The sequence below is a fragment of the Carcharhinus amblyrhynchos genome, chromosome 15 (assembly GCF_965287045.1).
Source record: "Carcharhinus amblyrhynchos chromosome 15, sCarAmb.v2.hapA, whole genome shotgun sequence".
NCBI classification, from domain to species: domain Eukaryota; kingdom Metazoa; phylum Chordata; class Chondrichthyes; order Carcharhiniformes; family Carcharhinidae; genus Carcharhinus; species Carcharhinus amblyrhynchos.
Window position 1 is genome coordinate 51,607,515 of NC_137338.1, and position 24,603 is coordinate 51,632,117.

General features: G+C 40.1%; 1 protein-coding gene across 10 annotated transcripts in view; it reads right to left on the reverse strand.

Moving 5' to 3' along the window:
* The window catches only part of dmd (dystrophin), a 1,714,977-nt gene that overhangs the window by 93,910 nt on the left and 1,596,464 nt on the right, over positions 1-24,603 (reverse strand). For 9 of the 10 annotated variants that reach the window (XM_080203928.1, XM_080203931.1, XM_080203930.1 and 6 more), the window contains 5 exons: positions 17,356-17,417; positions 14,613-14,687; positions 9,262-9,463; positions 3,836-3,921; positions 235-392 (listed from right to left, as the gene is read on the reverse strand). In XM_080203928.1, coding sequence (XP_080060054.1) covers positions 235-392; positions 3,836-3,921; positions 9,262-9,463; positions 14,613-14,687; positions 17,356-17,417 — 583 coding nt within the window. Of the gene's footprint in view, positions 1-234; positions 393-3,835; positions 3,922-9,261; positions 9,464-14,612; positions 14,688-17,355; positions 17,418-18,864; positions 19,013-24,603 lie in introns of those variants that run through there. The other variant, XM_080203933.1, reaches the window with a different exon arrangement.

Below are 24,603 nucleotides of genomic sequence, written 5' to 3' on the forward strand. Positions count from 1 at the left end.
TTCTGCATGCTAAATGAGCTATGAGATTCAATGATAATTTAATGCTGATAAGGTTAGATGAGGAACAGAGGAAGGTCACGTGGCGTACAGAATACAGGCACAGACTAGTCGAGCTGAGTGATCTATTCTGGTGCTGCTAATTCTGCGTAACTTGATCTAATTTATGCACCAATTATCTTTTTGTTTCCTTTTGCTGCTGGAAGCAAAGTCCTGATAAAAGCACCATATACTTACAAACTGAAAGCAGCTTCGAACACTAGGTTCAATATTGCTGCCTCCAAACGATGCAACCTCTCCCAGTTGGCGTGGAATCTGAATTGCATCATGTAACAGTAGGCCTAGCCTCCGCTGATCACAGAATCCAGTGGGACTTGCCACTTGCTTGAACAGATCTGCAAAGAGAAGACCTTTATATTAGGAAAAAGATGAAATACATTAGTGAAGACGTGCTCCAGGACACCATACTGCAGGAACAGAACATCAGCACAACAAATACTATTAATCCCTCTCTACAGGGACTTAATTAATTCATATTGATGTGAACTGAACTGTTTATTCAAATGAAACAGTCCTATGTAAACCCTGTAGCGCAGCATCATTTGGATTAGATCCTAGATCCATTCATCCAACTCCCATGTGTAAATCAAATAGTAAGTTCTTGGAGTGAACTAACTTTACGAATTTCAGCCAACTGTAACCACAGGAGCACAAAAACTCTCTCAAATTACAATACTAGCAACATAGAAGCGTAAGAAATAACTTGCATTCATCACCTTGGGATAGCCCAGTGTTTAATATCAAATAAATTACTTTCTGATGCAAATGTGGACACCTATCTCCATACTAAATTAAGGAAGCAATTAACCTGCCTCTGCTTTGTCAGGATAAACATTAACCAGGACATCAGCACAACTCCCCACTTAAGGGAGGTGTCAGAGGACTGGAGAATTGCAAATGTTACACTCTTGTTACATGGATATAAAATTGGCTGAATAATAAGCAGCAGAGAGTACAATAATAGAATCATAGAATCCCTGCAGTGCAGAAGATGATTCAGCCCATCGAGTCTGCATTGACCCTCACCTAGGACCAAGCCTCTGCCCCATCTCCGCAACCCCGCACATCCCCGATAGCTAATCCACCTAACCTATACACAAGGGACAATTTATCAAGGCCAGTTCCCCCAGCCTGCATATCTGTGGGAGGACATCAGAGCACCTGGAGGAAACCCACAAAGACACGGGGAGAATGTGCAAACTCCATACAGTCACCCAAGGCCAGACTCAAACCTGGGTCCGTGATGCTGTGAGGCAGCAGTGCTAATCACTGTTGTCACTGTGCCGCTCATCAATGCACATTTTTTTGAGCTGGGGGAAGATTTGTACTGGTGCTTCCCAGGGATCGGTACTGGGACCCTTGCTTTCCCGATATATATATCAATGATCTAGATCTTGGTACTCAGGGGACAATTTTGTGGATGATACATAACTTGGAAGGATTGTGAACTGTGAAGAGGGCAATATCATCATACTGTGAGGAAATGACAGGCTTGCAGTTATATTTTTGGACTGATTACTAGTCAAATAGTATGATGACCGATACTGCTTTCTAGTCCAGAACCTTTTTAAATTTTTCCATCTTGTTTTCAAATCCCTCCATTTCTCTGTAGCTTCCTACTATCACTGTCTTAGCAATTATAACCTTTAGAATTACCTTATTAAGCCAATGAATTGCTAAGGACAGATAATGAGCATTGGATCAAGAATATAAATAGAGACCGCGCTGCAACAGTTGGAGGTAAAGAATCATAAAGAAGCTGTAACGCTGTTGAAGAATAAACTTACTTATGGCAAAATATAAGCTTCAGACAGATTCCTTCACCATATATTGGAGGTAACACCTTCAGCCACACAACACTCAATTTGCCCCGCTCCAATACTGGCCTCTTAAGCATCTCTAATTTTAATCATTCTGCTATTGGTGGGCATACTTTCAGCTACCCAAGCCCTAAACTCTGAAATTTGCTTCTTAAACCCATTTGCTTCATTTCTCCTTTTAGGCCCTCCGTAAAACCTATGATTTGACCAAGTATTCGGCCATCTAACCTAACTTCATCCCTTTTGTGGGTGAGTATCAGTTGTTGTTTGATAACCCTCCCATGAAGTGCCTTGGGATATTTTACTGCATCTTCAGTGTTGCATGGTTTCATTTCAATAGTATTTTCACAACATTGTTGTCTCTGGTAGTTCTATTCTATACTGTACATTCATTATATACATAAACACACACAAACTCATCTAGCTTCAGATTTCCTCCACTCATGGGTAGCTAAAATGAACGATTAAGTCTACATCAGATTCATCCCCAAATCAAACGCTATGCTGAAGCATACTCAATGAATGTGTTATAATTTTGCCAGCTTTCATATTCTTATCCTGTTATGAACTGTTAGGTTCCACTGTGTGTCATCTAATTCTCAAGCTCAATACATTGTTCACTGATAAACATATTTGGGCCTCGATGAGATGCCATTTATATTACAATGGCTCAATTCTAAAGCAGAAATTCATCTTCCTGAGGCCTGACTTAGTAGCAGCAGAAGCCTGGGCCAGAGCGGTGCATTCTGAAATTGGTGAAATCTATCAATAGTGCGAGCCATTGCTACTGCAATCAAAATAGTCACATCTGGCTGAGAGATTATTCTATCAAAATGGCTACAGCAGAAAGAGTTAATACTAATGCAGCCTCAGTGTTGCTAGAATACCTCAGTGTCCAGTGCTATGGGTTGTTTATTAATACCCTCATTTTACTTTAACTAAAATCCATATTATAGGTGCAACAATGATTAATTTTTACTATTCCATGTCCTTGCGTCAAAATTCTAAAGAGTCTTTTCACAAACATAAAGCATTTCCCAATAGCTTACATGAAAAATTAAAATTGAAGCAAGCCATTTGTGGAAAACAGTCCATTTTTTATCACTGAAGGAGCTCCATTGCAAAGAAATTTCTTTAGTTTGATGAGGGAATAAAGCTAAAAGAACCACACATCATTTATTCCATGATTGTGTATAAGTGACACCATGGTTTATTTGTGTCAACTGGTTTTGTGTTTGAACACAAACAAGCAAGGGCTTGTCAAACATTTGCTTCATGATGACAATGTCTCCTTTAAGATTTCATGATTAGCACTCCTGTATCTGTGGGAATCCTTGCACTGTGCAACAAAACCTTGCTGTACACTGGCAACAGGGATACATAAAAAACTAATGTACCCTGGTGCTGTCTTGGTGGCACGTTAACAGTTTGCAGTGATGGTAATGCCAGGCTATTACATGGGGTTCGAGGCAGAACAAACAGGATTTGTGCATTCCTCTTGGGGATGTAACTAGGCATCTTCAAGTGAGCTATTTTCAATATATGGGGCCTACCTACTGTGGAATTGGTGCTTGTGAGTTAATGAGGCATGCAAATCTTGAAGTTGTATTAACTGCTGCATTTCTTCATGATTTACTAAAGGTTAACTACTTCAATATTTTCATTTGTGTCAACTGTCTAAGCATGCAGAAAAATCTCAAAGGGAATAAAGTTAATAAAAAAGGGAAAATACAAACCTTTTAAAGAAAGTTAAGATCCATGTAAGAGAGAACTAGCAAGGTTGAAGGAAGTCTATGGTAACATATAATGTTGAACTCAAAAGCTTGTAAAATAATTTTTGTTTTTTGTCAAGGTAAGGTTGCCACAGCCAACCCAATAATGTCTACTTTTACTCTAGTGAATTAAAGAAAAAGATATGGTAGCAGAAATAATTTTTAAAATTCCCAATGCAAACTTACAGCGATATTTGTCCTCAAGGTGTGCTTTGCACAGCGACATGATGCCACTTTTAAAGGACAGAACACGAATTTTCCCTGTTCGACCACTAGATACAGGAGAGGAAAAGAAAAATCATCATTAGACTTCACCATTCGAGATACAGACCCAACAGTCTTTAGTGGGATTTACAACTGAAGCAACTAAATTTTGTATGATTTACAAATTTCATGGTGGTATAAGGTAAGTTTGAAATTCTAGAACCACGTAAACTGGTACAAACAAATCATAATTCCTTGAAATCCCACTACCATGAGGACTAAGGTTAAATCAGATTTTAAAAATTGTGCAAGCTGCAGTACACTGATGTGCGAACTTGAGATAGAAATCCTATGAGATTGGATAACACAAGAGTATTTCTCACAAATCTAGTCACTAGCCAATGGTGTGAAATCACATCCATTTTTCGATGAACATGTTCAGAGAAGCCTATGTTTACATACAACTCTGTGCCATTCAATTGGTCACACTCAAGGTGGCTGATGGTATCACAACTAAAGGTTGTCATTATTAAGCAAGTTTGCTACTCTGTGTAAAATATTTATTACATATCTTTTTGCAGTTTAAGCATGAAGCACTGACAACTATTTTCTGTTCTTTGCATTAAATGAATTCATAGCCCTGGGATGCAGAACATCAGACAGACGCTTCTGACAAGTGCTACTCACTCAGTTTCATAAACTCCACCTGTGCAAGGTTTACAAAACCATTGACTTTTGAAGAATGCTTAAAAAGTATTTTGCTTTTGTAAGAAGAGAGCACAAAGGTAGCACATTAGGTGAATATCATATATTTAAACAAGGAAACTAAAGTCTTGCAAGCTCTTTTCCTTCAATGTGCAAATTGAGAAAATGCCACAGAGGTCATTTTAGCCACTAGGCAAGATAGCCACAAGATTAAATTGGTTTTCTACCCTGGCCAAAATTACTCCTCGCTGGATTTCATGGATCTTCAATGGAGGTTAAAATTTCTGCCAATTGTGTTAATTACTAACATTCTTCAAATGCAAGCACTAAATCAAATTTAGAATCCTCTTTTAAAATTTTGTAAAAAGATCAAGTGTGAATCAAAAATCTCAGCTGAGATTACTAAAGGGGCTTGGTAAGGATACCACATTGGGCCCTTAACCAAGCACATTGTGAGTTATGGTGCTGAGGGCTATAGTACTTGAATGCAACATATTCAACCTCTGGTATGAACTGCTCTGGGGAAGCACAGCAGGAATGAATGGACTTAGCATTGCTAATCCAGAAAGTGAAGAGAAAAAAAAACCTAACAATTCCCACAGTTGAATGCTGTATATACGTTCAAAACATACACGTGTAGATATAGGATGAAAATACAACCAGGCTTACTGATACAGCCCCAACATTTGAATAGATTGTCCAGGCTTACATATGAATTGTTTCTGGGGTGCATTAGTGGAATAAAACACAACACTTTCAGGAGGAAATGAGGGAAAATGTGAAGAAAAGAAATTATATCTAATCTCCTGTTAATAGGCGAATTTTCAAATAAATTTTAATTTAGTTTCAACAAATGGTTTGGAGTTGATTAATTCATACTGGATCTCAGAAATGGATGACTTCAGGCCACCCTATTTTCTGGAAGTTCAGTTCTCAGATGAAGCAATATGGTTACTGTGGTCCGCAATGACAGTTTGCAATAAAGAAGAATGCAATGAAACCATCTGTACACTGGAGATAAATCTGAATTTATAACTGTGTGGGTATTGCCAATATCTCAGCCAAGCATACAATATACTGTCAACATTTACTGTTTTCTCACTCCCTCAGAATGCAGCGTCTCCATTATAAGGACTTTCAGGATAAGCAATCAACTCCTGGAATGGATACAGCCATACAACAAATTCTTAATTTACACAGAGATTGAAACCCAACATGCCTCTGTTCTTTCCCAGACTATTTTGCTTTTCATTTAAAGGAACATGGTTGCTACTAAGTGACATATTTCACACTGTGTTTTTCAGCTGTGAGCAGCACAAAGCATGGCTGTTGCCAAAGATTATGCACTGTCATCTTCTGCTGCATCAGGTCTTTCAAAACAAAGTGCAAAGATGTATTTGACACTATGGACAGGGTTGCTTTCACAAATTAAATCGCGCCCACAAATAACCTTATTTCACTCAGTGACACTTAGCTGTTTAGTATTAATTATAGGATTAAATGTACCTCTAAATTACAAACAGTGCCTTAAATTTCGCTGCATTAGTGCCTAGGCCTTTTTTGTAATGCTGTGAAGGTGTATTGTTCAGTGACACAACTGTATGGCATAGGCTAAGCAGGGCTAATATTATGATAATAAGAAAGTAAAGCAAGAGAAAAAAATAATGAAGCAACAAGAATTTTGCTTTAAATGACCAGGAATATCCAAACATTCCGACTTGAGTTAGAAGTGATAAAAAAAAAGCTAATTTCATTCATAGGAACATAATAACAAGAACAAGCTTTTTAGCCCCTCAAGCCTACTCTGCCACTGAATGGGATCTTGGTTGAACTGGAAACTAACTCCATATGTTTGTCTTTGCCCTATATCTCTTCATACATTTGGATAACAAAAATTTTCCCTTCGGGTTAATTTTTCAACATAGAACAGTACAGCACAGTACAGGCCCTCAAAATTGTGCCGAGCTTTGTCCAAAACTAAGATCAAGCTATCCCATTCCCTATCATTCTGGTGTGCCCTATGTACCTATCCAATAACTGCTTGAAAGTTCCTGAACTGTCTGACTCCACTATCATTGCAGGCAGTCCATTCCACACCCTCACCACCCTCTGAGTAAAGGACCTACCTTGGACATCCCTCCTATATCTCCCACCATGAACCTTATAGTTATGACCCCTAGTAACAGCTACATCCACCCAAGGAAATAGTCTGAAAGTCCACTCTACCTATTCTCCTCATCATCTTATAAACCTCTATCAAGTCACCTCTCATCCTCCTCCGCTCGAAAGAGAAAAGCCCCAGCTCCCTCAATCTTTCCTCATAAGACTTACCCTCCAAACCAGGCAGCATTCTGGTAAATCTCCTTTGCACTCTCTCCAATGCTTCCACATCCTTCTTAAAGTGAGGTGACCAGAACTGCACACAATATTCCAAATGTGGTCTCACCAAGATCCCGTACAGTTGCAGCTTAACCTCACGGCTCTTAAACTCAAACCCCGTTAATAAACACTAACATACTACAGGCCTTCTTCACAGCTCTATCCACTTGAGTGGCAGCCTCCAGAGATCTGTGGATATGAACCCCAAGATCTCTCTGTTCCTCCACATTCCTCAGAACCCTGCCATTGACCCTGGAATCCTCATTCAAATTTGTCCTACCAAAATGAATCACCTCGCACTTGTCAGGGTTAATCTCCATCTGCCACTTCTTGGCCCAGCTCTGCATCCTCTCAATGTCTCTTTGCAACCTACAACAGCCCTCCAACTCATCCACTACTCCACCAATCTAGGTGTCATCAGCAAAATGACCTACCCTTCACCCCCCTCCTCCAAGTCATTGATAAAAATCACAAATAGCAGAAAACACAGCAATGATCCCTGTGGTACACCACTGGTAACTATCCTCCAGTCTGAAAATTTTCCCTCCACCACCACCCTCTGTCTGCTACGAGATAGCCAGTTACTTATCCAATCGACCAAATTTCCCTCTACCCACACCTCCTTACTTTCTTCATGAGCCTACCTCGGGGAACCTTATCAAATGCCTTACTAAAATCCATGTACACATCAACTGCTCTACCTTCATCTACACACTTAGTTACCCCCTCAAAGAATTCAATCAAATTTGTGAGGCAAGACTTACCCTTCACAAATCCGTGCTGACTATCCCGGATTAAGCTGCATCTTTCCAAATGGTCACAAATCCTGTCTCTCAGGGCCTTTTCCATTAACTTACCGACCACCGAAACAAGACTAACCGGCCTATAATTACCAGGGTCATTCCTATATCCTTTCTTGAACAGTGGAACAACGTTCGCCACTTTCCAGTCCTTTGGCACTATCGCCGTGGAGAGTGAGGACCTAAAGATCAAAGCCAAAGGCTCTGCGATCTCATCCCTTGCTTCCCAAAGAATCCCAGAATTTCTCCCATTTGGCCTAGGGGACTTATCGACCCTCATGTTTTTCAAAATTGCTATTACATCTTCCTTCAGAACATTTACCTCCTTCAGTCAATCAGCCTGTATCACACTCTCATCCTCACAAACGTGGTCCCTCTCCTTGGTAAACACTGAAGAAAATTATTCACCGCTTTTCCTATCTCTTCTGACTCCATGCACAAGTTCCCACTACTATCCTTGACTGGCCCTAACCTCACCCTGGTCATTTTTTTATTTCTCACATAAGAGTAAAAAGCCTTGGGGTTTTCCTTTATCCGACCCGCCAAGGACTTCTCATGCCCCCTCCTAAGTTCTTTTGTTCAGTTCATTTCTTGAAATTTCAGATTAAGTTTCTCCCATTTTTTTCTAATATTTTGTGTTGCTTTTCATATCTAGGAGCTAAGAGAGAGTAATCTAACAGCTTGCTTCTGATTTTCAACAATTGCTCACTCAGAGTTGTTAGGGCAGAGGCAGGGAAGATGGGGACATTGGGGGTGGACATTAGATGATGTCACCTGAAAGAGACACAATGCTTTAATGCAAAGCATATCACTGTATATATGTCTGAAAATAAAAGTTTGCCAAACACTTTTCTTCAGAAGTCAGTGACAATTTTTTTGACAGCAGCTTCTAAACATTCTATGTAGTTTCCATAGAATCACTAGTGTAGGAGGAGACCATTTAGCCCACTGAGTCTGCACCAACTATCTGACAGAGCGTATTACCCAGGCCCATCCCTCTGCCCCATTCCCTTAACCCTATACATTTAACCCATTAATCACCCAACCTACGCATCTAGGGACACTAACGAGCAATTCAGCATGGCCAATCCATCAAACCTGCACATCTTTGGAGTGTGGGACGAAACCGGAATACCCAGGGGAAACGTATGTAGACACAGGAAGGATATGCAAACTCTACACAATCACCCAAAGGCAGAAGTAAACCCAGGTCCCTGGTGCTTGAGGCAGCAGTGTTAACTATTGTGCCACTGTGTCATCTAAATAACAAATTTCTAAATTTGAGAGCTGAGTTTTTCTCAATAATATTTTGTGGGTCAATATTGTTGCTGAACTTAATCTTATTCAGGTAAAGGGACAGCAACTGTCACTGCATCGTTAAAAGTCAACAGACATTGTGCTACCCAGGTAGGCACCTTAGACATGGGTGCTTGTTGGAAATGAATCAATCTTATAACTGTGCCCCCCCACCCCCCCCCCCACTAATAGCGCTGTTTTAGTTATACTATTCAATGCAACACATACGTGTCATAGACATTGAGGAGCCAGTTGAGACACATGTCCACACAGAGAGGCACATTGACTAGGTTACTGTGTTCCTGTTCCAGTCGATCGTAGATTGAAGTCAGGCAATTAATTATCTCCAAAATATCCATCAGTTGATCATTTTGCTTTAGGTTGTGCTGGTCAAAGGCCTCACAAGCACTTGGCAGAGAGAGAAGATCCACTGTGGAGAAATAGAACAAACACATTAAAATTATGTTTGAATTTTGGACAGGATTCCCAATAGCCAAATCAGTAAGATGGCACCACTTTGCTACAAATCATCCTGCATATGATTACCTTGTAATACATTCTGAAGCAGTATAAAACTATTCAGCATCAATCCTCCTCTCAACACTGCAAACCAGAAATAATTTATTCATCAATAAAACAAGTAATGTTTGCGGAGGAAGCAGAAGCATCAGCACAAACGCCCCTTTCTTCACTTGAATAACATACAAACTTACAATACATAGGCTGAAAAATTTAAAGCAAAGATTTACTCTAATGCAGGCTGTGACTATCAGCAGCAAAAATCCCACTGCAGATACAGGTTGTGAGATTAAATAACAAAATACCAGTGCAGGTACAGACTATGAATCTTAGTAATAAAACCCAACCAGAAATTCAAATTATGACTATAAGCAACAAAATGGCACTGCATTGTCAAGCTGTGAAATTTTATGAACTGATCAACCCTCGGTTCAATACCTTATCCCTCAAAAATATGCATTCCTCCAACACAAATGACTGCTTATTCACTGTTGTAAACGCGTGGTGCATTTCGGCAGTATCTTTGTTCTTGTTGTCACTAATTTGTTGCTGTCGCTATCGCTATATTCTGCTGAAGCACCCTATGGTACATTTTAGTAGGTTCGTAAACATGAAGATATGAATGATAATGGGATTGGTAACATCGTTACTGGTCATGTCTACAGTCACAAAGCATTAATCTTTAAATGACCTTTATTTTTCAAAAAATAAGCTTGCTAAAGTTTGAGCTCTGGCAAGGAAAACGTAAAGGGGTAGAAAGTAGGCCTGATTTCCAGGTGACACATTGGGAGTTGTCTACTTTGGCTGCATAATTCCTAAATTTACACTGCACGCCTGCTGCCCCTCGCCTTCATTAACTGACGGAGGACTGCATCCCAGAATGGCCATGATGTATTGACCACTACACATGCACAACTCAAGTCTGCTATGATGCAGATGCACAAAACATCATGCATATTGAGTTACAGATGTGTGTGCATCTGTTGGGGTGGGAGGAGCATATCACACCACAACCTCATGATATCTGAAACTATGCTGCACCTTTAATTCCAACAGGTTTATTTGGTAGTGAACGTCACTAGCTTTCGGAGCACTGCTCCTTCGTCAGGTGAGTGGGGAGCCCACTCACCTGATGAAGGAGCAGCGCTCTGAAAGCTAGTGGCATTTGCTACCAAATAAACCTGTTGGACTTTAACCTGGTGTTATGAGACTTCTTACTGTGTTTAGCCCAGTCCAATGCTGGCATCTCCACATGACCTTTAATTGCCAGACTTAGGAAGTGCACAAACCCAAAAAAACTCATGGTTCCTTATTTAAAAAATCTGACAGATTAATCTTTTTAATGCAGCATGTTATGCTTTGCTTGAAAGGGTAGTGGAAACTGGCTCCGTGATATCTTTCTAGTGGTAACTGGATTAAAACTCGATGAGAAAAATGTGCAGGTCCAAGGGGATAGAATAGGGCAGTGGAACTAATTGGATACGTCGTTCAAGAGCCAGCACCAACATGATGGGCTGAATCAACTCCTATTGCATTCTAGTGGCATACCAACTAGTTACAGGAAGCAGCAGCTTAAGTTTAATATAAAGACAGTTTTAGGAACAACACATTCTACCTGAAAAAGTCCTCAACATAATGAAATGTTCCTATAAGTAACCCTGGCACAAGGATTTGTTTGTTAACTGTTTCTTCCTGAAACACAGTAGTACGATAAGGTCAGTAAATTTTGAAATACAGCCAAAGTCTTATACAAGTTTGCAACAACAGCAGGTTAAAAAGTCTCAAGCTCAAGCAAAGAAGTGGCAGGTTTAATTCACACCTGTTAAAAAAAATGGAACAGTAATATATTTGCACAGAAAACAATGATCTTGAGTGACCTGCAAGTCTTTCTACTAACACATGTCACAGTGTATTAGCTAAATGATACATGTTCCTCTAAATGCACAGGAATCAAGGACAAGCCTTTGCAAAAGTCATTCTGCTATGTATTTTGTTGCCAAGGTATTGGTTATTTTGTGTTCCTTTAACAGATATAAATTAGGAGCAACCTACTTCAAGTGAAACACATTATTTAATTAGTTGAGTCACCTTTACAAAGCTTCTCTTTCAAGGGGTCAACTACATAATTTGCAAGCAAACACAAATTTAACTATATCAAGTTGCATGTCTTGTCAGGCATCAGAATTCAACAAACTATTTGTTACAACTGCTCCCACAAGAGACTGATAAACAACAGTTCTCTTAATATCAATTTATTTGTGGAATTGCAAAGGTACCACCAGCACAACAGCACTTCTAGCTGTGGGATAACAAGCAATAGTGAGGACCCCTTGAGGAAAGTAATCAATAACAGCTAATTGATTTCTTCAAGCAGTTTAATTAGAGACAAAGCTCCAATCTAAATGGACCAAACTTTGTAAAGACATACACAACTAGTTCAGAATACATGCGCACTCCAAACTGATATAACAGGCGGAATTTCCAAAAAAATGGCTAAATATCAGATTCCGACTGAGAACCAGCATGTTTCTCTTCAGAAACACAGTTAGGTTCGAGAGGTTGTGGTTTGCAATGTCACTCGGGCCCAAAAGAGATGGCAAGACCAGTTTCACAGAGATAGCAACCTAATTTGCAATTGCTCCCCCCTCACCACAGAAATATCAGGGGTCACTCTCCCACCCATGCTGTTGTCAACACGCACCCCTATCACACAAGGGAATTCCCCTCCCTGTTATAGGAGAGGAAACTCTCTGGCACTGCCCACCTCAGTGCACCTTGGCACTGCCAGGAGACAAATTCCAGCCTTGGCCCTCAACCCCCCAGTTGCATTTCACGCTGTTCTGATATCACACAATCATGGACGCATTATGTGATATGGGGAATGATTCCAGTGTATGAGCCAATAACAAGATACTAATTTACTATATTGGTTCCCGATATTGAACAGCTGATAGGGATGGAGGGACGATTCTTCCTGTTTCAATGTGGAAGTGAAAGGTGACTTTGGTGTGATATTTTCTGCTCTCATTGCCAAACCCACCCAACTCCTAAACAGGAGTGGAAAATCCCAGGCTTGGACTTCATGGATAAGTACTTGTGATGCAATATTTATTCATGTTCACGAAATTGCCCAGAACACATTGTGGGCTTGTTGCTTGTGAGATAGACACAAGCCTCATTTGCTTAATTAAGACTCTTGACATACAAATCGTCCACAAATATCTTCTTGCTCGCAACGTTGATCAACCTGCTACGCTAAACTTTATTGATTAATTATGTAAAAAGTTTTTAATCCTTTTAAGGCTACCAACAGATAAACTCTTTCTACAAATGAGTACTGAGTCTTGTTATACTGTAGTTATTGACTGTGGGTAATACACTATGGTGTAACCTCAGCACGTTGAAACTTAAATTGTCAAATCTCATCATTTAAGCTGATGAATAATGGCCACTTCAACGTAATGGAGGATAGCTAGTATAAATGAAACTGTTCTCCTGAAAAGAGTCAATGCACTCAGGAGGGAGATAATTTGGTACAGTTTAGAAAAAACATTCCATCGCTGACATTGACCTCAACTGAGAAATGCATTCAAACCAAACTGCAATTACCAAAATTGTTTTTGCATCAGCTTTTAACAGCCACCACATCATGACAAATTTTCTGTAGCAACCGTGGAGCACCGTAGTTTTATGGATAAATAACTGTTCTAATTTAGCTAGAAAAACTTGATTAATGGTTGCTGTAAGATCAGAAGAAGTGCTATGATTTTTGCGAAGAGAAATCTGTAAATACTGGAAATTGCAGTTGATCTGTCCACATCTTGGATAAAAACCCTTTATCCATACTCCCAAACTAATGACAAAAGGTCTCTTCTGGAAGCATTAGCCATACTTTTGTCTTTACAAATGCACATGGGCCACCTGAGTATTTGCAACATTTTCTACTTGTATTTTTGAGAAATAGTAGTCAGCGTACAATATTTGGAGTGACCTTGGTTCAGTGATAACTTTCCTGCCTCTTAGAGTGCAGAGAGAAGGGGCTGGATTTTATGGCCTCTCGTCCCAAAACCGTAAAATCCTGTCCGAGATCAGTTGACCTTTCCACGCTCCGCCCCACACCTGTTCCAATTCCCATGGCGGGCAGGCGTGATCTCCGAATACTGGGTTGACATCCAGTGAGCTACTAAAAGGGAGCCAAGAGCTCCTTCTCCCTATTGTAGCCTTGATAAACAGGATTCCAATCTCTGCATCCTGAATTGACATTCCATTTGTTCAACGTGAGTGGTGGCATCTCCATTCCTCCCCCATCAGATCTAGCCTATTTTACTGGTATGGGCTGTGAGTCAGCCCAAAAATCTGACCACATAAAAGATCTTTGTTAGGAAATAGCCCAGAACATGATCTGCTGGAAGCAGTATTGGCAGACTCAGAAGTCACACTTCAGCTATACAAATTCCTGGTTAGACCACACCTGGAGTACTATGAAGAGGTCCGGCCACCACATCTTAGAGACATTATATTGGCCTTGGATCATGTGTAGACAAAAGTTACAAGGATGATACCTGGACTCCTAAATCCAATTTTCAGGAGAGATTACGCAAACTAGAATTGTAAAGTTTGATATTTAGAAAGTTAAGGGTTTGTTTGAATTTTTCAAGATATTATCGGAAACTGCGAGAGGAGACAGAGATAAATATGTTCTGAGGATTGGAGAATCTGTGGTGAGAGAGTATAGACTAAAAACGAAGGGTCAGTTGTCTCAGGAGTGAAGTTTATAAAGGACAGTGGAGGTTCGGAACTTTTCCACAAATGGCAGTTGATGCTGGGTCAACAGTTAATTTTGATCAGAGAATTACAATCTTTTGTTAACCAAAGGCATCAAAGGAACATGGGGAAAAGGTGGAAATGTGGAGTCAGGTAACAATTATGCCATGATCTCATTGAATGGTGGAACAGGCTTGAAAGGGCTGAAAGGAACAGGAATAGCCAATGTTCTAAAAAATTTCCAAGTCCTTTGCACTGCTTAGCAGAGGAGAGAAAGAAGTGAAGACAACACTTACAGCAAAGAGCTTTCTGCAGTCTTCGTAGCTTCATGGCTGTTCTGTACGCAGAAAACCTTACATTATTTAGGTCGGCTGTAGGAAGATAATAATATTTTCAACAGAGTGTCTCAAAAGTAAATCTGTATTGTACTAAGCCATTTGAGTAGGTATACATTTCAATTCACACAATTTAAACTTCATATGGTTATTTTGTAACTATAGCTTCATGAACTTACATTAGCTAAACTATAATGATGCTCAAAACCAAAAAAAGGGCCCTGAAACTACGCCATCAGCTATGAGCACGTAAACACTTTCACCTGGAGGCATTTCTTATCATTTTATTTGAGGTGACAAACAAGTTGCCAACTCAAGTAAAATGATTGCGGAATAAATTTCACATAAATCTCTTTCACGCCAATATCAGATGCTCTAAATTCAGGACCTTGGGAAATAATGGATGAAGGAAATGGTGGCAAAATTCTAATATTGAAATCACATTTTATTTATAACTGTCATGTTAATTCCAAAGTGAGATTTCAGCCCTAAGTGATTCATGTCTCATTATTTTCAAAGACTATTTTCTAAGACTTAGAGGGATATTTGTCTCCCATTAACTCCCTTTCTTTTCCTTGTGCCTAAAGTGTTGTGTGTATGATCAGTGGTGCTCTTGTAGGGATTACAAATTTTACACATTCCTTGATATATTTGTTCATCAATAATCTTAGTTCAATAAAATTTCAGTACATAGGTGCTAATGTAATCATTGATTTTTATTATCCAGCCATCTGGAATTTGGTCCAGAAATGTCCATTTTATAGACAGCAGTTACAGGCTACATACTAAATCAATTGCAGTTCATGGGTCTAATACCATTCAATAGGAGTTCCACGCTTTAAAATAAAGTGCAATTTATTTCACAAATGTCATTTTGGGGCTGGCAGACCACAAGATTTCTCAATTGTACTCATTTTACACATTTTCTATCATAGGTGCCTGCCAATTCACTGAGGTCATCAATTCTCCAAATCAGTAATTTGGACTGAAGTAGTTAATTTTAACATAATTTGGCTTGATAAGAAAGTAGGATCTTCTTACCTTTATGAGATAGTTCATTTGCAGGTGCAATTAAAATTTATTTTGTTTTTTTAACAATTAAAATGATACCCATCAAAAGGAACTCTTGAATAGCTCTTAAGGTCACATGACAGTGACTATCCATTGTTGTATATTTGAATGAAATTTTGTGTATAAAAATTAAGCAAATGGCCATGCAAACAATGAGTAGCATGCATTTTATTCAGTATTAGCTCCAGAGCTTGGTGAATGGATGAAAATGAAAAGATATTCATCTCCTGTCGACTACAAATCCATGTCAAACAACAGACTTGAGACAATAATCAAACTGTTTGCTCCCAAAAATGGCACAGGATTAAAAAGGGAAAGAGATAATATTTTCAAATTGACTTTTTATAATCATGTGGATTGAACCATTCTATTTAAAATCAATGCTCATTGTTGTATTGATTGTACTTGGACAAGAATAAATGGTATTGTGGCACATTACTGTCTAACTTGAAGAAAAAATCTCACTGGCACGCGAGATGGGTGCATGTTGCCTGTGAGCAAAAATCTTCTGTACTGTTCCAAAATATTCAGTTAGTATACAGGAGTCTTGATTATCTGTTTTCCTGCTTATCTTTGAGAATTTCTGCAGGAGAAAGCCTTGGGTGAAATACTGCATAGGCTACTTATGTTTCTTTTCTTACTTGGGTTTCATCTTTTCAATGTGAATAATGAAAGCATACAATGTTTCTTTTATTATTTTTGTATTGTATGTGTCTTTATTCCTGTTCCCAGAATATTGCCATGCTGTACATTTAAGAACTAATTTTGGGGACTCCTTGTTCCAACTATTTACAAGGGAATCCTGTCATTATGGCAAATAAAGGAAGTTTTTGCTCCACAATATACACTATGAGTCTAAGTTCATAAAATTCAGTTTTAATTGTTGGCAAAGCAAATTCTTACAAAAGCAGAGATTGCCCACAGAATTGAACAAGGAAGTATGGGAATGTGAGCTTAATTGGATATTAAAAGAAAAGTGCTAACACAGACTGTAAGTTAAATAAAGGCGAATAACACAAAAGATATTTCAAAATGTCTTGCCCTTTCCCTGACGAACCATCTAAAGTATTTACACTTTCTCAGTGAAACCTGCAGAGGCCTGCACGAGATGTGAATGAGGATTGCACACCACAATGCTAGCAGGAAACAGAGGCCTGTGGAAATAATGGTCTGAACTTAAAAAGAAAAATCCAAAGAGACCTAGAAATCTGTGCTGCCAGTAATTGACCACACGCAGCCTGCACTGCAATGCAAAGTGTGAATTGCTGCTTTGCATTGCATATGCTTTCACAAGAAATCCCTGTGTAACTACTATTAATTATGTCTGGCAAAAATTCAGCCTTTAATTGTACTGTGAAAATGGATGATAATAAAGATTCCTGTGGAATTGTAGAATACTAATCATTTTTGTAACTAATACCATGAGGTTAAAATGCCTTTGTTTCGATTTTAAAAACTTTCATCTTTTCAGCTAACCTTATTAATTCCAAAGCAGTTGAAATCATGGCCTGTCTCCAAGTACATTCCCAGGTCCTTTTCCCAAATGCTTCCTCTTAACAAAAGTAATTCATTCTAAATTGCGGGGGAACATTGTTCAAATTCAAAAACACAGCGTGCTCAAAGGCTTTCTTACCTAGTGACTGATAAAGCTCTGTCATCTTGGGGTGATCCCAGCAGGTAGTCTGGGTCTGGTGGCTGAAAGAAAGAGACAGGCAAAAAAAGGAATAAGTATTAGCTAAACCTGAACAGATAAAAGCCGTGTTCTCGCATAATGAGAACTAAGTCTTTAAATATTTCTTCAGCTTGACCTTTTCATTCCCTGATTGCCGATTAACTAATCTGGGAAACTTTAGGGGGGGCGGGGGGGGAGAGAGAAGCAGAGAAGTCAACTTCATTCCTTTTCACTTTGGCAACTCCGAAAATGCACTAAGGAGCTCAGGAGAAGTTTTCAGAACAAGTGGATCACTGAATATAAAAAAAAGCAAGCTTCTCTGCCGATTACTGGCACAGACTTACTTTGTATGCAGACTGCATGGAGGCTGCAGGTATTTGCCTTGACCTAAACAAATATTGCAGTTTTCTTTTAGCGTGAGAGAGGAGATGACCATCAATTTACACAGGCAAGCAAATGGGGAGGGGGGAGGGGGGAGGGGGGAGGGTGGGTGGCTGGTGGTGGCGAGAATCAAAGTCTGGTGCCTGAGAAGTATTTTTTTCTTTTTTTACACCGTTCTCTATCGTTTTCGATGGCTGTTCCTTAATGTTGAGCTGGAGGGAGGCACAGCACTGTGAAGTCCTTCCACCGATCTGTCCACTCAGCACTTCTTAGCGCTCCCCAAATCCACTTGAAAAGGACAACATACACAACCAAGAGGCGACAGAAAACAAAAGGAGGACTAGGGCTGCATCAAGGATGGGGTTGACAGACTCACATACACATACAATTTTAATATAAAAAAATGTGCTGCTCAAGGTGCCCTGTTAGACTAGAGGTTTTTTTTCAATCAAACAGGTTTCAACTGAATTAATTCACACCTTTTGTTAGTAATGGGAAGCAGCGAAGAGTTAAAAACAGAAAATGATTTATCTTATTCAGAGTTCATTTACGGTTATATCCATCCGTCCAAAGGGCCATTGCTCCACAGAAACCAGTCAACCACCCCGGTCCTTGTTCACTGGTCTATCCCGAGTTCAAAACTTCTTTGTTGCCCTTTTAAACTTCCTTCTGCTCCAGCAGTTCCGAGACGGGTCGGGGCGGCATTAACTAAATCCTGCATCAAAACAACTACAGACGGATTCTTTGGTCGGCGAGATAGACAGAGAGAGACAAGAGCACAATCTCGGCTGCGCCCCACTTCCTCACCTGTCATTTTTTTTTACAACCTATAATCTCTGGCTCGCGGGGAAGATTCGTCCTTTCACAGACTGAAACCTGAAGCAGGATTGCACACTGCACACCTCCCAAGCACCTGTGATGGTCCCTTTGCTCAAGACGGCTGCACCTTGTCTACTTACACCATTCCGAAGTGGAAAGCTATCACACTATCAAAGACTGTTAAAATTTTTTAAAAAAACTGCACTGCCTTGTTACCAGCTAAAGTTACTGCAGTCGAGCGAGTGATGAATGAGTTTCCCTTCCACCTACCCCTTGAGCTGTTCCCTCATCGTGCCGAAGCAGTTAGTTCCAGAGCACACTTCAAACTACCCTGTAAATAAAGATACGGGAGCACACCACATACAAGTGGCAAAGAGAGAGAGAGAGAAAAAAGCAGGACTGAAGAATTGCTGCTGTGCTGATCACACACGAGGAGTGAGCCTGGAGATCAGCCGGGGAGGAGCTTCCTGACTCTAACCCTCCCTCCCCCTCAAAGCTCTGGCAGGGAGAGAGAAAAAAATGCAGCTTTCATTGTACATGGAGTTGGATTGAGGGGGAAGGAAGAGGGTGAGGACGCACAATGTACAGTTGTCACAGGAGGGCAGTTCTGAATTACACACAATGCTTCTCACCCGCTGGCTTTCTTCTCTAGCTGAGTGACAGGTTGAAAAATGATGTGTGATTTTGCTCGTTTTTTTTAGGGGATGGCACAGTGGCAATGCTAAGTGGCCAGACAGATACCCTAGCAGGTGTAGCACAGCCAACAGCAGCAACCAGCTCTAAGGACCTTTGACCAAGTGCTCCTCCACCAATCATCAGAACCCCTTAAAGATTAATCATTTCTTTGCAGCGGACATAAGCTAGAAAATCATTCACTATTTACAACCTGCGGCGGGGGAGGGCGAATTATGAATAAAATACACGAGAATCTCACTCACTCAAAGATTTAAAGGGAAACAGTTGCAAAGTGTCTCTTCCTCCCCCCTAAATTCTAACTTTCTCACAAAAATAGTGGAGCTGACAGCGCCGATTATTAACCTTTCCACTCTTATCAGCCCATTGATCTCGGGGAGAGCAAAGGGCCGAGTGTCTGGAGCATTCGCTTCCCTCAGCACTGACGGAGGTTAGTCTGATCAGAGACCATTGTGCAATGTCAGGAATGCAATGACAGTAAGGCGTGCAGTGCCATTCCAATACCTCCCCATCATTTAACTTCTCCTACACTACCAGCCCCTCCTCCTGTTTCCCACTGAAAGGTGTGATTACACCAGATGTCTGTTAGTTTATCTCCGGCTGAAATGCTTTTCACGGAATAATTCAGGGTGAATGACACGGAAAGCCTCAGCTGGTTGGCACCTGAAGAATACAACCTGACGTGCACGGCTGAGCAACTAATGGCAAACACACGAAAATGAGAACAATTAACAGGGAAATGTTCGCACTGCACTTATTTTAGGTTGGGAGTAGGAGCAGGCCCAACGGAACAATCCAGTATATCTGAAGGTAGTTGATTGGGTTTTAATTAACATTTGCAAGTATCTGTCCCTTTAAAACCAATTGATAGAGCACACAATCAAAAACAGAAAATACTGGAAAATTTCAGCAGGTCTGTGGAGGGAGAATAGAGCCAACGTTTCAAGTCAGGACGACCCTTCCTCAGCTCTGTTTTTGTTTCAGATTCCAGCATCTGCAGTATTTTGCCTTTATCTATACATATCCAATGTTCTGCATGGGGAAGAGAGAGCTGTATGGATTTCCACATGCAGGCTGCAAATATAGAGGAAATTCGAAACCAAAATGATTATCTACGTTTTTTTGTAGTCAACTTTATTCAGTTGAAAGCTTCAAAGTCACAGAGCAAGATTTTTGGGGCTGGTGAGGTTGGAAGCAGCGTATAGAAAATATTGTTGATCATGCAAGTCATCACAACTAAAGTCGATCTAATCCCCACCCAACAATTTAGACTTGTGCGCTTTTTAGTAAGATCATTGGGTAGCGACCAAAAACAAGCCACTTAGGTGATTTCATAGCATCATACAGTGCAAAATAGACCCTTCAGCCCATCGAGTCTGTACCAACAAATGAGAAACACCTGACCTCCTAATCCCATTTACCAGCACTTGGCCCGTAGATGTTATGACATCCAGATCTTTTTAAAGATCTGAAGCAACTTGCCTCTCCCACCCTCCCAGGCAGCACATTCCAGACCATCACCACCCTCTGGGTACAAAAAGTTTTTCCTCAGAACCCCCCTAAACCTCCTGCCCCTCATCTTGAACTTGTGTCCTTTCATGACTGATCTTTCAACTGAGGGGAACAGCTGCACCCTATCCACTCTGTCCATACCACTCAATCTTGTGCACCTCGATTAGGTTACCCCTCAGTCTTCTCTGCTCCAGCAAAAATAACCTAAGTCTATCCAACCTCTCTTCATAACTTAAATGTTCCATTCCAGGCAGCATCCCAGCTAATCTCCTCTTCACTTCCTCCAGCACAATCACATCTTTCCTATAATGTGGTGACTAGAACTGCACACAATACTTCAGCTGTGGCCTCACCAAATTTCTATACAACTTCAACATGACTTCCCTGCTTTTGTAATCTATGCCTCAACTGATAAAGGCAAGTGAAACATATGCCTTTATCATCACCCTACTAACATGCCCTTCTACCATTAGAGATCTACAGTCAAACACACCAAGGTCCTTCTGTTCCACAGAACTTCCTAGTGTCATGCCATCCATCGAATACTTTCTTATCAAATTACTCCTTCCAAAGTGTATCACCTCACACTTTTCAGGGTTAAATTCCAACTGTCACTTAACTGCCCATTTGACCATCCCATCTATATCTTCTTGTAGACGAAGACACTCGGCCTTCTTGTTGACCAAGACACCCAGACAATTTGCAAACTTACTTATCCTATCCCCATGTAGTCATCAATGTAATTTATATAAATAACAATAGGGGGCCCAACACACTTTCCTGCAGTGCACCACTGGACGCTAGCTTCCAGTCACAAACTAACCTTCTGTCATTACCTTCTGTTTTCTAAAATTGAGCCAGTTTTGAATCCTGTATCCCATGTGCATTTGCCTTCATTATAAACCTCTCACGTGGGATGTCAAAGGCTTTGCTGAAATCCATATAAACTACATCTACATTACTTTCATCTACATACCTGGTCACCTCCTCAAAAAATTCAATCAAATTTGTTAGGCATGATGTCCCTCTGATGAAACCATGCTGTGTATCCCTGTTTAAGCTTTGTCTCTCCAAATGGAGATAGATGCTCTTCTTCAGAATTTTCTCCAATAGTTTCCCTACCACTGACATGAGACTCATTGATCTATACTTCCCTGCTTATCTCTACAACTCTTCTTAACAAGCAGAACCACATTGAGTGCTTTCCAGTCCCCTAGCACCTCCCCTGTGACCAGAGAGGAATTAAACATTTGGGTCAGAGCCCCTGCAATCTTCTCCCTTGCCTTCCACAACAGCCTGGGACACAATTCATCTGGATCTGGAGGTTTGTCCACTTTTAAGCCTGCTAATACTTCCAATTCCTTATCCTTCCCAATGTCAACTTGCTGAAGAGTCACTCAGTCTCTCTCCATAAATTCCACACCCTTATCCTCATTTCTTGGGTGAAGATAGATTGAAGTGTTCATTCAACACTCTACTAATGTTCTCTGGATTTACCCACAGATTTTCCCCTTCTTTAAATCAGAGGTAGTTGAAGTCTCCTTTAGTTGTGCTATGGTAAGTTAGCTCAGTGCATAACTTGATTGAACAGAGAACCCTTTTGATCTGTATTACTAACTACCAGGTCTTATGATCTATTTATCCATTGTGTCATTGAGTGAAGTTCTTCCTTGTTTTTTCTGCTCCAAATTTAATGAATACCATTTTCTAATGAAAATCTAATGAGTAAAATAATGCCAGACCAATGACAATTTTGCACTTTAATAGGCTGAAATGAAGGAAAAAAAAGGCATTTCTAAAGTGCATTTCATGTCCTCAGGATGTCCCATTGATAAGTAACTTATTTCAAATTGTGGTTATTTTTTTCTGTGAAAAAAGGCAACCCATTGGCACACAGTAAGATGCAAAATGAAGATATTTAGCTGGTAGCCTGTACCACACTCAGTAGATGTAGAAATCTAGTGCATTTGTCACAGGATGGTTCTTGAGCCATTGTACGGGGCTTTGACAAATCATCTGTCACCTTAGAATAATTAATTTGTTGATAGCAGCAGCCAGAAAGCTCCCCTATACTTTTTAAAATGTGGATTGAGACATGAAGAAAAAGTGTTCAATCCAAAACTCCATGGACTATGAGGCTCAACAAGGAGCCATTTTCTTTTGGAACTTGCTCTCAATTCCAACAGATCATTTTTGTTATTCAGAGTAATGTTTATACACTAAGCACTAGGGCAACACACCCTACCCCCTACAACTCTATCAAAATTGGGTTGCTCCAAAATTTCAAGCAAAACATCTAACAGACAAGTACAGCAAATGAGACCTGTGTCCCTTCCTGAAGACCATCTCACAGACATCCACATTCCCAGTTTATTGGAAGTATCCTTTTAATAAGGTGATGATTGTGAGTAACCCATCTTGTCCAAGAAGTGAACAATTATAAGTGTGGGTTCTCATTGCTTCAAGTTGTGATTTGCTGATGGAAATTTGAGAAATCTCAAAACTTCAATTTTTTTTTCTTACTTGTCTCTCTTCCTCTCAATCCTCTCTCTATCACTCTTTGTCTAACGTGATATTGGATTCACCCACGCAAATTCACCTTTCTTCTCAGTCATTCCTCTGCTTATTTTTTAAAATGTATTCATTCACAGTATTTGGTGTTGTTGGCTCGGTCAGCATCGATTGCCCATCCCTTATTGCCCTTGAGAAGGTGGTAATGAGCTGCCTTCTTGAATCACTGTACAGATCATGTGGTGTACTTACACTCACAGCAATTTTTAGAATCTCCTTGACAGCCTCAACTGAGCACATTGAGCAGAAATTTCTAAGGATGATCAATTCTCCCTTTGGAACATGATCAGTTTTGTGGCTAGAGCTAGCTCTGTACACAATCTTTTCCAAACTAATGCAAAAGGTGGTAGCAACTCGACTTGTGCTAAATGCAATTTTCAGTTAAAATTCTGAGTTGTGTGCTGGCCACACTGATTTTGGACAAATTACATCAAAAACATCAATGCAATGCAACAAAAAGTCTAGGGGGAAAATTTTCCGATCCTCCGCCTGCCGTAGGAATTGTCAAAGGCGGGATGGAAAATTTGATGGACTACTGAAAGGTCGTCGATCTCGTGCAGGAAAATTTCTGGTTTTAGGGCAGATAGGACTGGAAAATCCCACCCAAGGTCTCTGTGTTTGCTGCTCAGTGTTGTTTCCTGGACATTGAAAAGATCAGATCAGCTATTTCTTTGCCTGAACACCTAATTTCTATCAATTGTGGATTTCACCTAACTGTGACTTGCCACTCAATTTCCCCCACCTATTCCCACTCTGACTTCTCTAGCTTTGATTTCCCAATTCACCAAATTTAATGGAAACTGAAGCAATCATATCTCCAATTTTTCCAGGGCACCCTTCAGCCATTTGGTCTGAATACATACTCTAGCAAATTCAGATCAGCAACCAATTTCACTATTTCCTTGAAGGTCTGGATTGTTGAGTATATGTGGCAGGTATGCTGCCCTCTGTAGAGTAAAGATGTTGGGTTAGTTGTTATATAGGTGTAGGCCTTATTTTTTTCAAAATACAGCATGGATGAGAGTCTGCACCTGAAATGTTGCCTAACTGAAATTTGGAGGACTTGCTCCATCTGCCTTTCTGATATTTTCTATTTTCATTTGGTATTTCCTTCATTTGCAGTTCTGTCCCTTATGGGTATCTTTCTATGACCTTATGCTCTTTGAATGGTTTCACATTGCCTCAGAGAGATGATCTTTGTATATCAGTTGTCATTTTTCATCTCTTTCCAAC